Source organism: Psammomys obesus, unplaced genomic scaffold (assembly GCF_907164565.1).
Source record: "Psammomys obesus unplaced genomic scaffold, mPsaObe1.curated_primary_1811, whole genome shotgun sequence".
Classification (NCBI taxonomy): Eukaryota; Metazoa; Chordata; class Mammalia; order Rodentia; family Muridae; genus Psammomys; species Psammomys obesus.
The window spans coordinates 18,761,593-18,776,756 of NW_026590062.1; the positions used below are offsets into that span (position 1 = coordinate 18,761,593).

At 43.5% G+C, this 15,164-nt stretch overlaps 1 protein-coding gene across 1 annotated transcript in view; it reads right to left on the reverse strand.

Annotated features, from left to right (window-relative positions):
* The window catches only part of Galnt17 (polypeptide N-acetylgalactosaminyltransferase 17), a 377,891-nt gene that overhangs the window by 25,091 nt on the left and 337,636 nt on the right, over positions 1 to 15,164 (reverse strand). The window contains exon 7 of the mRNA XM_055606411.1: positions 2,619 to 2,804. Coding sequence (XP_055462386.1) covers positions 2,619 to 2,804 — 186 coding nt within the window. The remainder of the gene's footprint in view (positions 1 to 2,618; positions 2,805 to 15,164) is intronic.

A 15,164-nucleotide genomic window follows, 5' to 3' on the forward strand; every position in this document is an offset into this window, starting at 1 on the left:
ACACACACACACACACACACACACACACACACACACACACACACACAGATTTAGGAGTTTTTCTGCATATTCGTATAACCTTTATTGGTTGAACATCCTTCATCTGAAAAGCAGAAATCTATAAATCTCCCAAATCTGTACTTTTTGAGCATGTTTATCATGAGGTGTTCTTTAAGATGCTCAGGTCCTGTGTGATTTCTAGCCTTTCTTAAACTTCCTTCACAGTAACCCCATGGCCAAGTAGGGATTGTAATGGAGTCTGTACTGGCCAAGAGTGCTTAAGACATAGTTCTTTTGACTTAAAGTGTGATAGCTAGTGTTGATTGTCAAGTTGATATGATCCAGAATCTCACTTCTGGGCATGTTTGTGAGGGAGTTTCTAGACTGGATTCATTGAGGAAAAGAGTCCCACCCTGAATGCACCACCTCATGGTCTGGGGTCCTGGACTGAATAAAAAGGGGAATGAGCTGAGCACCAGCGTCCATCTCTCTGCTTCCTCACTGTGGAGGCCATGTGACCAGCTGCCTCATGTTCTGGTTGCCGTGCCTTCCCTATTACAGTAAACTGGGCACCCTCAAACTGTGACCCACAATAAACCATTATTCCCATAAATTGCTTCTGTTGGGTGTTTTATCCCAGAATAGGAATAGTAACTAATACAACAGATAAAACTGTCATCCAAGATCCTTCTCTACAAAACATGAATAAACCATAACACTGGCTTACCAGGGTTATGAGTTCACACTCCTGGCCTGACAATTTGACTACATATTCTTTATTTAAGAAAATTTACTTCGTGTGTGTGTATGTGTGTGTGTTTATGTGTGTGTGCGTGTGTGTGAGAGAATGTGCACATGAGCACATTGCCCATGGTAGCTATAAGAGGGCATCAAATCCTTTAGAGCTGCGATTACAGGTGGTTATGAGCTGCCTGAAATGGGTGTTGGGAACTGGACTCTGGTCCTCTGCAAGAGCAGCAAGCACTCTTCACCTTCAAGACATCTCTCCAACCCTGAGTTCACATTCTTACTCCTGAGTTTTATGTAAGGCCTTAGGGATGTCCCATTAACTTCCCAAGTACCTGTTTTCTCATCTGTAAAACGGGCATCATAGTAGGCCTGTAACCAGCCAGCATTTATTGAGTATTTAATGTGGGATAAGCTCTATTCTCAGTTTTCATCACTGGGGCACTGTGGGGTAAGTATGAACAATTACTGTTCTACGGATGAGGAAATCTAAACAGACTGCTCATTCTTTTGTCATGAGATTACATGAACTGCTGTAAATAAGAAATGTATAAAGTATCTGGGATATGCTAAGTGCTCATCTAAGGTTACCCAACCTTACATATCACCCCATTTTCCTGGCATGGCAAGATGGCTTAATAGGGAAAAGGGCTTGAAGCCAAGCTTGATGACCCATGGCACATCCTCAGGAACTGAGGACCAACTTGCACAAGTGGTTGTCTGACTTCCATAGGCGCACACCATCACATCACCCCCCCATAAACTACATAAATGAGTACAAATTAAGATCTGTAAACAAATGCTGTGTCCAATCACAGCACAGTGCTAGAGGAGGGAGAAGCAACTCTTTAGGATATATTTCAAAAATTGTAATGAGGCAAGCCTGGTGTCACAGTTGTATGATTTTAGTTTTTTATGAGACTCAGGTAGGAAAGTCAGAATTTCTTTGTTAGCCTGACCTGCAGAATGAATCCAAAGCTAGCCTGGGAAATTTAGTGAGTCGAAAAATGAAAAGAAAAAAAATGGTTGGAGGTATGACTCAGTAGTAGAGCATGTCTCGAGAAACCCCCAGGACTAGGGGCTCAGCAGTAGAACACCTGCCTAGAATCCCCCAGTGAGAGGCTGGGGTGTGGCTCAGTGGTAGAGCACCTGCCTAGAATCCCCCAGTGAGGGGCTGAACAAGCACCTAGGTTGGACCCTGGGTAGTGGAGGAGGAAAAGCTGTAACAACAATGACACAATCTCTACACTTTTATTTTTCACCCACTCAAGCTGTGCACACATTGAACTCTATCTCTGCTGTTCTGCTGCACTCTGTGAAACACAGAGAAAAGAGAAAGTGCCATCACCTCTCATTTTACTGCTCAATATCTGAAAGTTCAGAGAGGTGTTCGGTGATGATTTCATCAATACCAAGAGACAGAGGTGGGATTCACACCAAGTTGGGCACAGGCACGGGGTTCCTGCTAGGAGCCTGTGGTAACCAGAGATTTTCCTGGAGCCTCAAGCTGCATGTATGAGGGAGGGAAGGAAACAAACATCACAACCGTCAATAAGGGTTTGTCACCAGCAGCTGGGGCTCCACAGGAGGCCACACAGCAAGAGCAGAAGATGGTTGTGTTGCCCAAACCTGGGCAAAAACCTTCTGGACACAGTGCATGCTCAGAATAGAGAGGTATATAAGAAGATTTGGATTAACACACAAGGCCTGTGATCTCTGTAAGTGGATCGATGCCTTTCAGTGTTAAGAGGACCCAACACGCAGGTGTCTGTGAGCCTTGGAAAGGGAAGAACTATTGGCTTATTAAAAGTTTCTGTGGCATGCCAGAGAGTCAAGCTTATTGTTCTAGTATGGTAGCTGCCTGTTCCTACCTCCAGAGGCAGATTCCACGCTATGTACACGTGCGACTTGTAGTCATCCATCCAGACCTCCGCTACCCGGAGCGCATTCCTCTTGGTGTAGAAGCCGATGTTGCTGTTATACGGCTTTTTCTTCCGCTCGATGTGGGCCACCCTTGAGCAGGGAAGGACCTCCATGCTGCCACCACAGAGCCACACCTGGAGGCACAGAGACTTCATCAGTATGACAGAGGACATCCCAGAGGCCATCACCCTTCCCACAATCTCCAGAGAAGTGGTTGAACCTATTTAGCATGGGTCCTACTTTCCTTTCTGTTGCTGTGATAAAATACTCTGACCAAAAGCAACTTAAGGAAATAAAGGATGCACCTGGATTACACTTCCAGGTCACAGAGCTTCACTGAGAGAAGTCAGGACAGGAACTCTATCAAGAACTTGAAGGCAGGAAACATGGAGGAATACTGCTTACCGGTACACTCATAGGGTCATGCTTAGATAGCTTTTTAATATAACCCAAGACAGCCTGCATAGGGAATGGTACCACCCACAGTGGGCAGAATCCTCCCACATTAACTGACCATCAAGATAACCTTCCACCAAAGCATGCTCATCTCATATGGGTAAGTACTCAACCTGCCTCTAAACTGCATCAAGTTGACAGTCAAAGCTAACTAGGACAGTTAATATGTTTAAATGGATCTAGAATCATCTAGGCGACAAGTCTTTGGGCATGTCTATAAGGGAGATTCTAGGTTGGATTAACCTAGAATTAACCTAGGAAGGAAGACTTGCCCTGCATGTAGGTGGCACCACTGCACAGGTTGGAGTCCTGGACTGATTAAAAAGGAGAAAGCAATCTGAGCACCAGCATTCTCTCTGCTTCCTGACTGTGGGTGCCGTGTGACCAGCTGCCTCAGGCTTCTGCTGCCGTGCCTTCCCCACCATGATGGACTGTGCCCTTGAACTTATTTTAAGTCAAAATAAGGTATTTGGTCGCAGTTATGAAAAAGTAACTAGTACATCTCACTGTGTCTGGCTTGTCCAGTTTCTAATTAGGCTATTCGCTTTTTTATTATTAGCTGAGGCCTTTGGCAGGACTTGGCTGTGGTTCCTCTGAAATAATCTATACAGTTTTCCTTCTTTTATTTTCGTGTGTGTATGTGTGTCTTTTCTGGCCTCTACGGGCACCTGCACATACAGGGTATTCATTCACACATACACATAAACAAAAACAGCGAAAAATATGCCTTTTAATAAAGTTAATAAGCTTGGGCTGGGGTAGGTTGTTGAGTTGGTAAAACACTTGTACAAGTATGAATATCTGGGTTCAACCCTAGAAGGTTTTCAGGCCTGGTAGCTCGTGCTTGCAATCATAGCTTTGGGGAGGTGGAGACAAAAGAATTCCTGGTGTTTACTGGCCTGCCAGCCTAGACTTCTTGGTGATCTCCAGGCCAGTGAGACTCTCACTGGTAAACAACATCTGAGGAATGACACTGACGGTTGTCTCCTGGCCTCCTCACCCACATGCACACACACGAATATAAACACAAGCACACGCACACACACACACACACACACACACACACACACACACACACCAATAAAATAAAATAAAGTTTAAAAAAGAGTGTTAAGCTCAACTCCTAGGGAAAGGTGAGTTGTTGCGGAGAGGCCTGCATCCTGGAACATCCTGGCCCATTCCTGAAGAATCTTGGGTTGTGACATGCACCCTACTTTTTATAGGGGCCCTGTGCATGCTAGGTGAGCATTGCACCACACGTGGAGCCTGAGTGACACACAGGAAGCCACTGTCTTGACAGCGATGTTCTGAGACTTTGAGGGCAGCGAGGGTCACCCCTCGCTGGGATCCTCATTTCCACACCTTCCCTAAAGATGGTCTCTCAGGTTGGTAGTGTGTCAGGTTCCAAAGAACTTGGAAGTCCCACACCGGGGCCTTTCTCCTAACTTCCTTTAAAGGTGTCCATTTCTGCAGTCTTAGCAATGGCTCTTCCAAATGTCTCCTGTGACCCTGATTAGGTCACCCTAAAGCCTTTTTAAATTCATTTCCAAGTTGCTTTGGCCACAATGAGCTGTGGCTGGTGGCACAGTTTAGTTATATTTGGTACTTGGGAGATGGAGGGAGAGGGCTCACAGCAAGTTCATGTCCTGCTTGGGCAACTTAGTGAAAGTGTCTCAAAACAAAGAACAAGAAGAGGGCTGGGATGTAGTTCAGTAGCAGACCACCGGCATACAGTCTCTCAGTGCTGAGGTGTGGCTCAGTGGTAAAGCACTTCTATAGCATACATGAGATCCTGGGTTCTGTCCAGTGCTGGGCAAAACAAACAAACAATGAAAAACTAATCACAACAATAGAAATAATATTGATGGATCTCTCCATGTAGAACTCACATACACAGAATCCCATTTGGTCACCTTTTTTTTTTTTTTTTTTTGGTTAAAATATGACTAAAATAAATGAATAAATAAACCCAGCCAGATATCTGGCTAAGGATATATTTTAATTTGTTCCTCCCATTCTTCTTTGGGCCGTCTCGGTAATACTTGCCCTCCCAGACGGGCACATTCCCCACCCCCAAGTCCCTGGTATCTTTCCCCAGTATTTTGTGCCAGGCTGGGAGGATGAGCTGCTTAAATGCATCGTCTCTTCCGCAATTGGATGGATGCTTCATGGCTTTCCTCCTAAATTCCTTTTACAAAAATTCAATTTCAGTCTTTGGCTTTATTTATTATAGTTCCTCAGAAACAGGATTTACGGATGCAGATCTCAAGACATATCTCAATTTAAGCACCGCAGTGGCGAGGACCCCTAAACATCTAGATTCTGCTGCCAGCTGGGTCGATGCAAGCCATTTCTCTTAGCGCAGGCTGCACAGGCTGAGGAATTAAAATGAACCTTGGTAAGTGGCGTGTGATTCCAAGGAGGAAAGAAACGCATTATTGAAAGCAGCCTGATTCATTGAGCAGAGGGAGGGGGTTGAAGGGTTTTTTTTTTTTTTCTTTCTTTCTTCCTTTTTTTTTTTTTTTTTTTTTGGATTGTTGCTGTTTCTGTATTTAAAAGACAAACTGTATTAGAGGGAGGAGCATCATAGAGGTCTGAACTTATCACCAGCTTAAAATTCATTATGGCTTTACCACCCAGTGGAATAGCATGCTATTGTCATACATGAACACGCTCCCATGTTTGAAAAAAAATCCCATGTAATCTTTATGCGTATTTAAATCTACTTTGCTCTATCTTCCCATTAAATCCCTTTATCCCTTCCATTCCCTCCTTCTCTCCCACCTAAAGTCTTGTTCCTGCTTCAGCTCTGTTCCTTCCTTGTGCTGCGCTGGATGCTGGGGACAGCAGCGTCAAGACTGTTAACATGTAAAGGGCTGGCAAGATGGCGACGCCTCAGGGAAGGCACTTGCACACAAGAGTTCATTCCCTGGGGCCCGCAGGTGCAGGGAAAAAAAAACTGACTCTGCCAAGTTGACCTCTGACCTCCACATGCACTATGGGACATGCACACATATGCAAAGTAAACAAGATATAAGAAGATGTTAAGATCAACATATAAAAGAAGCAATTGGCAGAGACTAGAAGAGCTGAAGTTGGGCTCCACAGAAGAGAGTGTTTTTGAGAAATGCCCATGGGAGAGCCAGCTTTGGTATAAATGAGTCTCGAGCCTCTCAGCCCAGCATGGATACCTTTAAATGGATACCTTTCCTCCACTTCCCCCCACATTCATACTTGAGAGTACATTCACTTAAAATTTATTCATTGCATGTATGTGTGTATGTGCATTCACATACACAGTGCATGTGGAGGTCAGAGACCAACTTGTGTGTGCTGGTTTTCTCCTTCTACCATATGGGTTTCAGAGACTGAACTTAAGTTTTCAGGCATGGTACTAAGCTGCAGCTCTCTGGCCTGGGTTCCTTTTCATAACAGGCCATCTCTATTTCTACTTTTAACCATGTATCCCTAATACAGCCTTTTCATTCTGAGACATATAATCCTGAAAATATCATTGGGACATTCCTCAGGATATTAATTGCCATCTTCATGGGATCCAGAATGACGTGGGAGACAAGCCTCCTGACACGGCTAAGAAGTATCATCTAGATCAGCAGTCCTCAACTTGTGGGATGTGACCCTTTTACAGGGGTTACATATCAGATATCCTATATATAAGATGTTTACTTTATGACTCATAACAGTAGCAAAGTTACAGTTATGAAGCAGCAACAGAAATAAGTTTATGGCTGGGGGTCACCACAATATGAAGAACTGTATTAAAGGGTCGAAACATTAGGAAGGCTCAGGACCACTGGTATAGATTAATGTTAGCCTCTGAGAAGTTTCTGCCGGAGATCATCCTGATTGGTGATGTTGACTGTGGGCAGGTTCATTCCCTAGTCAAGGAATGGTGAAGAAGAGCCTGAGCACAGGCATTCATTGCTTTCTTCTTTCTGACTGCTGTTGCAACATAATTTGTGGCTTTGGCTTCTCACTATGATGGAACGTACCTAGAATTATAAGTCAATATACTTTTTTAGATTACATTTTATTAGGGTATTTTGAAGAAAAAAAAAGCCTTCACTTTTTATTTATGTGTCTCTGTGTCTATGTGCAGAGGCAGAAGATGGTATCAGATCACCTGGAGCCAAGAGTTAGTTGGTTGTGAGGCATTTAGCATGAGTTCTGGAACTAACCTCAGGTTCTTTGCAAGAAAAGTATATGCTTTTGGCCACTGAGCCATAGCCTCAGCCCTTGTCCAGGTGTTTTTATTACAGCATTAGAAGCAAAACTAAGACATACACCCGAAACAGAGCCTTCCTTCCTCCCCTACAGCAGCTCACACCAAACAGACATTAAGCATTCTATTGCTTTGTGTACCCAGAATCCTCCCTGCTGCCCTTTAACTTATAACAATTTGCCTTCAGCCATTGAACCCAACACCATATATATGTTTGTACAGACCAGTGTTCTGAGAAAAATGCTGCCAGGGATGTGAAAATGAGATAGACACAGAGCCTACTGACAGAGTTCACAACCTCCGCTGGCTTCTCCATGCTGAACACTAGAATACATTTCAGGGAAGTGCTGAGAGCAATTTCAGCACCTTCATACGGAAGTTTCCAGAAAGCAGGTGGGTGATAACATTGTATTCACTTTCCTATCTATGTGTATTATTCATCCTTCTAACCACCATTTAGTGAGCGTTTTGCTGAGGATTAGAAAGCAGCTGTTACAGTGTAATTATAGATAATCTATGCTTAGCCACAGGAGGAGACTGAATTATATTTAATTCTGTCTTCAACACCAAAGGCCATAGCTTGGCGACTATATGCCCTGACATGGAAGGAAGCTGGTATTTACAATTTTTAAGGATCGATCTCTTATTGTGTTTAAGTGAGTGTGTGTGCAGTGTCCATAGAGGCTAGCAGAGATTGCCGGGATTCCTAGGCCTGCAGTTATATGCAATTGTGAACTGTCAAACATGGGAGTGAGGAACAGAACTTGGGTCATCCATAACAGCATCATGTGATATTATATAGATATCCCATGGTCACAAGCAAAGAAAGAAAAGAATACACACATGCTCTAATTTCCGAGCCATCTCCCCAGCCCGCTTTTATACTGAATTTAGGGAGTGTGTGACGTCACACTTGTCAACTTGGCCGACTGGAGATACACTTCTGGGTGTGTCTGTAAGGGCGTTCCCAGAGAAGTTTAACAGAGGAGGGAAGGCCCACCCTGAATTCAGGTGACGTCTCTTCACGGGCTGGGAGCTTGCCCTTAATAACAAAGAGAAAGTGAGCTGAACACCAGCATTATCTGTCCCTTCTTCCTGACTGTGAGCACATCCTGGCCGGCCACCTCATGCTCCGGCTGCCATGCTTTCCTCACCACAGTGGACTGTATCCCCTCAAACCAAGAGCCAGTGCTGAAGCAAAGACCAGTACAGGCTCCTGTAAGCTTGGATTCTCAGGGCTGTTCCCTGATCTCAGTCAGTGTGGGGCTAGTGGCTTTTTACCCACCTGCTGATGAGTTCCATCAGTTGATGTCATAATGTCTCTGGGACTCTTTTTTTTTCTATTCCAATTTTTTAAAATTTAATTTAATTAAAATTTTTTACATCCCAACTTCAGTATCCCCTCCCCCCCTCCTCCCAGCGCTTCCTGCCTCTGAGACTGCTATGTAGGCATTCCTCAATAGGGTGGGTCCCTCCTACACTGAGACAATGGAAAGTCTCAGTCCCTTTATTTAGTAGAAACTTCACTTTGGCTCTCTGCTCTAGTTACGTTTCTGTTGCGGTGAGAAAATGCTCTGCCAAAAAGCAACATAGGGGAAAAGGGTTTATTTCAGCATATAGATTCCAAAGGTGCAACCCATAGTTTCATGGAAGTCATGGGAAGAACTTGATAAGCTCATCAGGCCACATCCACAGTCAAAAGCAAAGAAAGAAATGAAAGCAAGCGCGCATGCGCACACACACACACACACAAACACTTGCTTGACTGTGATCAGTTTGATTTAAAAAAGCTAATTTCCTAACTCTTATATAGTCCACAGCATGCCTACGGAGGCCAGAAAAAAACTCCTTAGAGGTTGCTACCACCTGCAATTGCTGAGTCTTTTTATATTAATTAACAACCAATTAATTACCTATAATTAATTAACCAATGATTAGATAATTTATTATTAATTAATTTAATAATTAAGACCACTATTTAGCATTAATTTAATTTATAAAATTGTTAACTTATTAATATTAATAAACTAGTAATTATTAACACACACGCTCATGGTCCAACCTGATCTAGAAAATCTCACCAAGTGATTCAAATTGTGTCAGGTTGACAGTTAAAACTAATTACCATCAGGTCACTGATGGTCTCCCATCTATGACCCAGTCTAGCCACATATGACAATCTCCATGAAAAGAATGGATGCCTTTGCCTTCTTCTACTACTGGCAGGCAGTGCCTGCTTCCTGCTAATGACATCAACTACAGTGTGGGCCACACAGTCTCCTGGGCACCCCATTTCTAGGCTCCCCTTTAGCTAGCTTGGCCATTAGGCTCTGATTTTTCACCACCCATCTTCTGTGGCTACAAAGACAGTGTACTTTCTCCATCCCACTTCCCATGGTCAAACTTGGAAGCTCCATTCTGAAGGGAGTGGAGACACAATGTGGAAAGAGTTGAGACTTTTCCATGAGCATATGGGAGGCTCCCTGCCAATATCTTCCTATTTATCCATACAGAATTTGCTTTCTGTGCCTGTGTGGTGTATGTAAGTCTTTATATGCATGTATGTGCATACATGTGTATGTTTGTGTGTGTGTGTGTGTGTGTGTGTGTGTGTGTGTGTATGTAGAGGCCAGAGGTTCAACCAGGTGTCTTCCTTGATCATCCCCCACTTTGCTTTTTTGAGACAGGGTTTCTACTGAACCCTCAACTCAGTCATTTAACTAGATTAGTTGACCAATGAGTTCTAAAGATCTGTCTGCACAGCTCTCTGCAACTCAATCATCCTGCCTCTGGGATTTACAACCACATATCTCCCAGCTCAGATTATTTTGAATGGATACTGGGGATCCAAACTCAGGTCCTTTTAATGACAAGGCAAATACTTTACCCACTGAGCAATTTTCCCTGACCTCCAAGAATTTAAGTGCTGGGGAACCAAAGATAGGGCCTTGTAAATGTCAGGCAATGGCTCTTCCACTGAGCTACAGTCCCAGCCTCCCTATATGTTTTTAATTTTTTATTAATCTTTTGACTTAGGAGGAAGAATATGCCCATATGAAGATCACAGGACAACTTGTGGGAGTCGGTTCCAGGGATTGAACTCAGATCATCGGGCTTAGCAGCAAGCACCATTACCTCCTGAGCTAGTTCCCCAGCCCAGATTTTTCCCCCACATTTTTAAACCAAAGATTTGGAATCCAGCACATCACAGGGACCTGAGTGATTTATCAGGCACTCTGCAGTCCATACTTTGAACTGCAAGATGTTGAATTTTGAGAAGCCAGGTTTTTAAAGGATTCAGCATCCAGAAGTAAACAGCCTTCAAGGACTTCCAGTAATTTCATTTGTTTCCCTCCTGGAAAACAATCCATTCCCCACTGTCCAGGGAAGCAGGATCCTGCCCTGGGATATTGAACACTTCCCTGACCTGTTCCATCCCATTCACTTCTTGGCCCCACTTGGGGACCAGTTTCACATTTGAGAAATCTGTTAGAACAGGCAGCCTGTGGCAGAGCTGATAAAGAGGACATGGTCTTTTAAATTTTTAAACAGTTCTTTCTGGTGTTGTTTTGTTCTGGCTCGACTAACACTGTGTTCTGTGTATCTCCGAGGACCTGGGGCCTGAAATGTCATCTCTTGCCTGCTGATAGCTGCTGCTGCCAACGGCTGGCACCTGGCTCCTGCAGTGGCGGAGAGCTGGACGGAGCAGGTGTGCTATCCATTCACAGAGAGCTCCTTGACAATGAGAGCCAGCATGATCAAGACAGCAAACTTTGTTCCCTGGTTCAGAGCGAACCCAGGGAGGGTACTGCATTATCTTCAGTGCATGGCTTTTTTTTTTTCCCTCATGTCAAAATGCTGAGTATGCTTGCTTGGGCTTAGACAATATTTTTTTATATGTGTTAGGCCAAGCAAGAGCCTAAATATTGTATGAAGAGAACTCAGGAAACTAATCATCCATCGATGCAAAAAACGCAAGAGGTTACTCTTGACCATTGCGCCATGGGGTCACCCCTGCTGGTCAGCTAGGAGTGGCACCAGGAGACAAAGACCTTAGGTTTTTAAAAGACACAAGGCAGGAATCTCCTGGGGTTGCCTTCTTGGCAATTTAGGATTGGATGAGGTGTTTAACTTTTTAAAATAATTGGTTATTCTGGTTACCCTTAGGTCCAGTCAGCCCTGTTGTAAATATCTGATCTTAAAGTCAGTTTGGAATTTCCTGCCATCCACAGTTAAATGTGGGAGGGTGATTAACTCATCCCATGTCTGTTCTGAGGAGTCAGGGTTACAGGCTTTGGATCAAAGGTCAGGAGAAGGATTGGGGCCATTTGGCCCAGTTTCCAAACAAAGCCCATCTCACCGGCGCCAGCCGGTGATTTTCTTTCCATTTAGTAGAGATCTCTGCTTGTTCTCTTCCTTATCTCTGCCCTCACAGATGGCTAATGTCAGGAACTTTTACATTCCTCAGCTCTCTGGAGAAGCACTAAGAGGCTTTAATTAACATGGACCTAAAACTTGCAAATATAAGTTATAAGGCAATTAAAAGAAACATAGGTTACAAAGTTAGTCCGATTCTTTCATATGCATCTTAAAAGTATATTTATTTATTTGTGTTTGTGTGTTTGCACCACTCATGTGGAAGTCAGAAGACAACTTTCAAGAGGTTGGTCCACCCCCACCACCATGTGATTTCTAGGGATCAAATTCAAGCCCTCAGGCTTGATGGCCAAGATGCCTTTGCCTGCTGAGCAATTGAGGCAGCCCCTACAATTTTGTTTTTGAAGTAGGGTCACACCCCAACTGGACCCAAACTCACAGCAATCTTCCTGCCTCAACCTCTGACTGTTGAGATGACAGGCAAGCTCCACCATGATCACCTCTACAGATCTTTAAGTTTGGATCTCAAGAGATTTTTTTCCATTAACTTGATTTTTGTGATTATTGTTGTTTTACAAAAGGAGCAAGCCAAAGCAGCAGTTGATCTTCATCAGTCCTGTAAGGTCTACATATATTTTGATCGTTTTCTCTTCTTCCTTCTTCTTCCTTCCTTCCTTCCTTCCTTCCTTCCTTCCTTCCTTCCTTCCTTCCTTCCTTCCTCCTTCCTTCTTTTCTTTTTTCTTTCTTTCTTTCTCTTTCTCTCTTCTTTCTCTCTTTCTCTTTCTTTCTTTCTCTTTCTCTCTTCTTTCTCTCTTTCTCTTTCTTTCTTTCTTTCTCTTTCTCTTTCTTTCTTTCTTTCTTTTCTTTCTTTCTTGGCAAACACTTCTCTGTGTAACCCTGGATGTCCAAAAACTCACTCTGTAGACCAGGCTGTCCTTGAACTAAGAGATCTGCCTGTCTCTTCCTGGAGAGTGCTGGGATTAAAGTCATGCATCACCACCATCTGGCTCTATTCCTTACAGAGGGATTGTAATAAAGGATTGGCTTAATAATTTACACTGGGGGCTAGAGAGATACCCTAACAATTAAGAGATCAAGAGTACTTGCTGCTCTTCCAGGGGACATGAGTTCTGTTCCTTGCCTCATCAGTTAACTCACAAATACCTGGGATTCAACACCCTCTATTGGCCTCGGTAGGCACTGTACTGGTGTGTAGGTATACTCTTTTATGTACCATGTGGATTCTTCCCCTGTCAATAAGCACCTAATTGGCCCATATGTGAGGCAGGAAATAGGAAGGAGGAGTTCTGTTAGAGAGAGTGAATGCTGAGATAGAGCGAAGTGTGGGGAATTCATCCCAGGACACTGAGGAGGACAGACACATGAAACTTGAGCAAAGGTAATAAGCAACATGGCAGAACTTAGAATAGAATAAATGGGATAGTTATTATGAGCAAGTTGGGGAATGAGCCAAAGCTTATGTCCCAGGCATATATTTATAAATATAAGGTTTCAGAGTTGTTATTTCTGGGAATAGGACATAGGTAAAAAACACGTCTTACAGAAAACCCCCATCTACACTGGCATGCACAAGGACACACACACACACATAATTTCAAAATTAAGTAATAATTAAAATACAAATTTGCATCAGGGAGTAGCCGGAGGAATCCATATTCACACAGTTTCTACAAGGAAGCAGGCACATATGGTTTCTCTTTCTGGCAGCCCTTTTAGTCTTCTTTCTCTTGGCTTTGTTTTTACACTTATCTTAATTTTCTAAATAGCATAGTTTCTAGGTTGCAAAGAACTATTACTGTGATTCAGAGAAAATGGTGCCAGCGATGTGTGCCTGGCCTGGGCCACATCCTTCCCACAGCCAACCATCTATTCTATTCTTCATCTTGTCAGATCTCAGCTCCTCTGATGAGACTGTACTAAAATTGTTCCAGTGGGTGGAGCAATCACAGAAATCTCCATGTGGCAATGATTGGTTCTTCAGGGTCACGATATAGTTGGCTACTCTATCTAGGGTTTCAGTCTATCCTGGGGTTGATACATTTCACCCATGTGACAAGAATCTGATAGCTCAACTTCTCTCTTGCAAGCTATATGCTAGAGCTTACATAGGCTTGGATGTTGTTACCCAGGCTGATCACCAGAACCCATTGTTGTGGCTGGGGTGATAGACAACCCAGCTTCACCTATCAGAAATGAACTGTTCCCCCTCCACTAACACACCCCAAATCCTCCTTTTGGAGTTGCTTGGCATGGTAAAAGGATGGTGGGCATCTGCTTTTTCTAGGTCAGCAACAGGCACTACAAAGATATTCTGGTAGAAGGTAGAGCCTTGCTAAATGGCTGGCTTTCTTTTCAGCTATGTACAGGGGAGAGGAGAGCAAGACTTGGTGGGAAGGGGCTTTCAGAAGTCACCCCTCACTGTCAGCTAACCCAAGCCCTCTGACCTTCATGGTGTTCCTACAGTGACTATAAATTCACAGACACATTGCAGCATGTTGGGGTTTCCCTTTCTTGGGGATCAGTGAGATGGTTCAGCAGGTAAAGGCACTTACTGTGAAGCTTGATCACCTGAAGTGTAATCCCTGGGACTCACATGATGGAAGGAGAGAACTGAATCCTGAAAGTTGTACTCTGACCTGAATATGTTTACCACATGTAACCTGAACAATTATACACACACACACACACACACACACACACACACACACACACAATGTGAATAGAATGTTCTCTTTTCTCTGCATCTTCACCATCATTTATTATTTTTGGCCTTATTTAATTAAATTAATTAATAATTTTATATGGGGGTTATGTAGTGTGTGTGAGGGTGTGTGTGCCTGCATGTGTGGGGCGTGCCCCCTCCCCCCACATATGCACATCCATGTGTTGGTCAGAAGACAACCTCAGGTGTCATTCCTCAGGTGTCTCCCAGCTTTCTTTTGAGACAAGGTCACTCATTGACCTGGACTTTGCCAAAGAAGCCACACTAGCTGGCCAGCAATCTTTCAGGGACCTGTCTATCTCTGCTTCCCATCTCGTCATTACTGGGCTTACAAGTGTGCATTTGCTTTTATATGAAATCTGAGGCTTGAATTCAGGTCCTCACACTTGCAGGACAAGTACATTGCCAACTAAACTCATCTCCTCAGCCCTTCTTTTAATCATCAGTGTGTAATAATTGGACAGAGTAAGGGATTTCATTGTGGTACTCCACAATGAATGTATATATGCATGGATGTGTTTAAATGCATAATGTACTCCAATGCTATGTACCTTCTATTACCTTTTGTGATTTCTTGTCCATCTCTCCTTTTTCTGTTCTCTCTATTCTTTTGTTCTAGTTAACATTAACTGGCAACTTGACATAGCCTGAAAAATATGAGAGTTATGGGCTTAT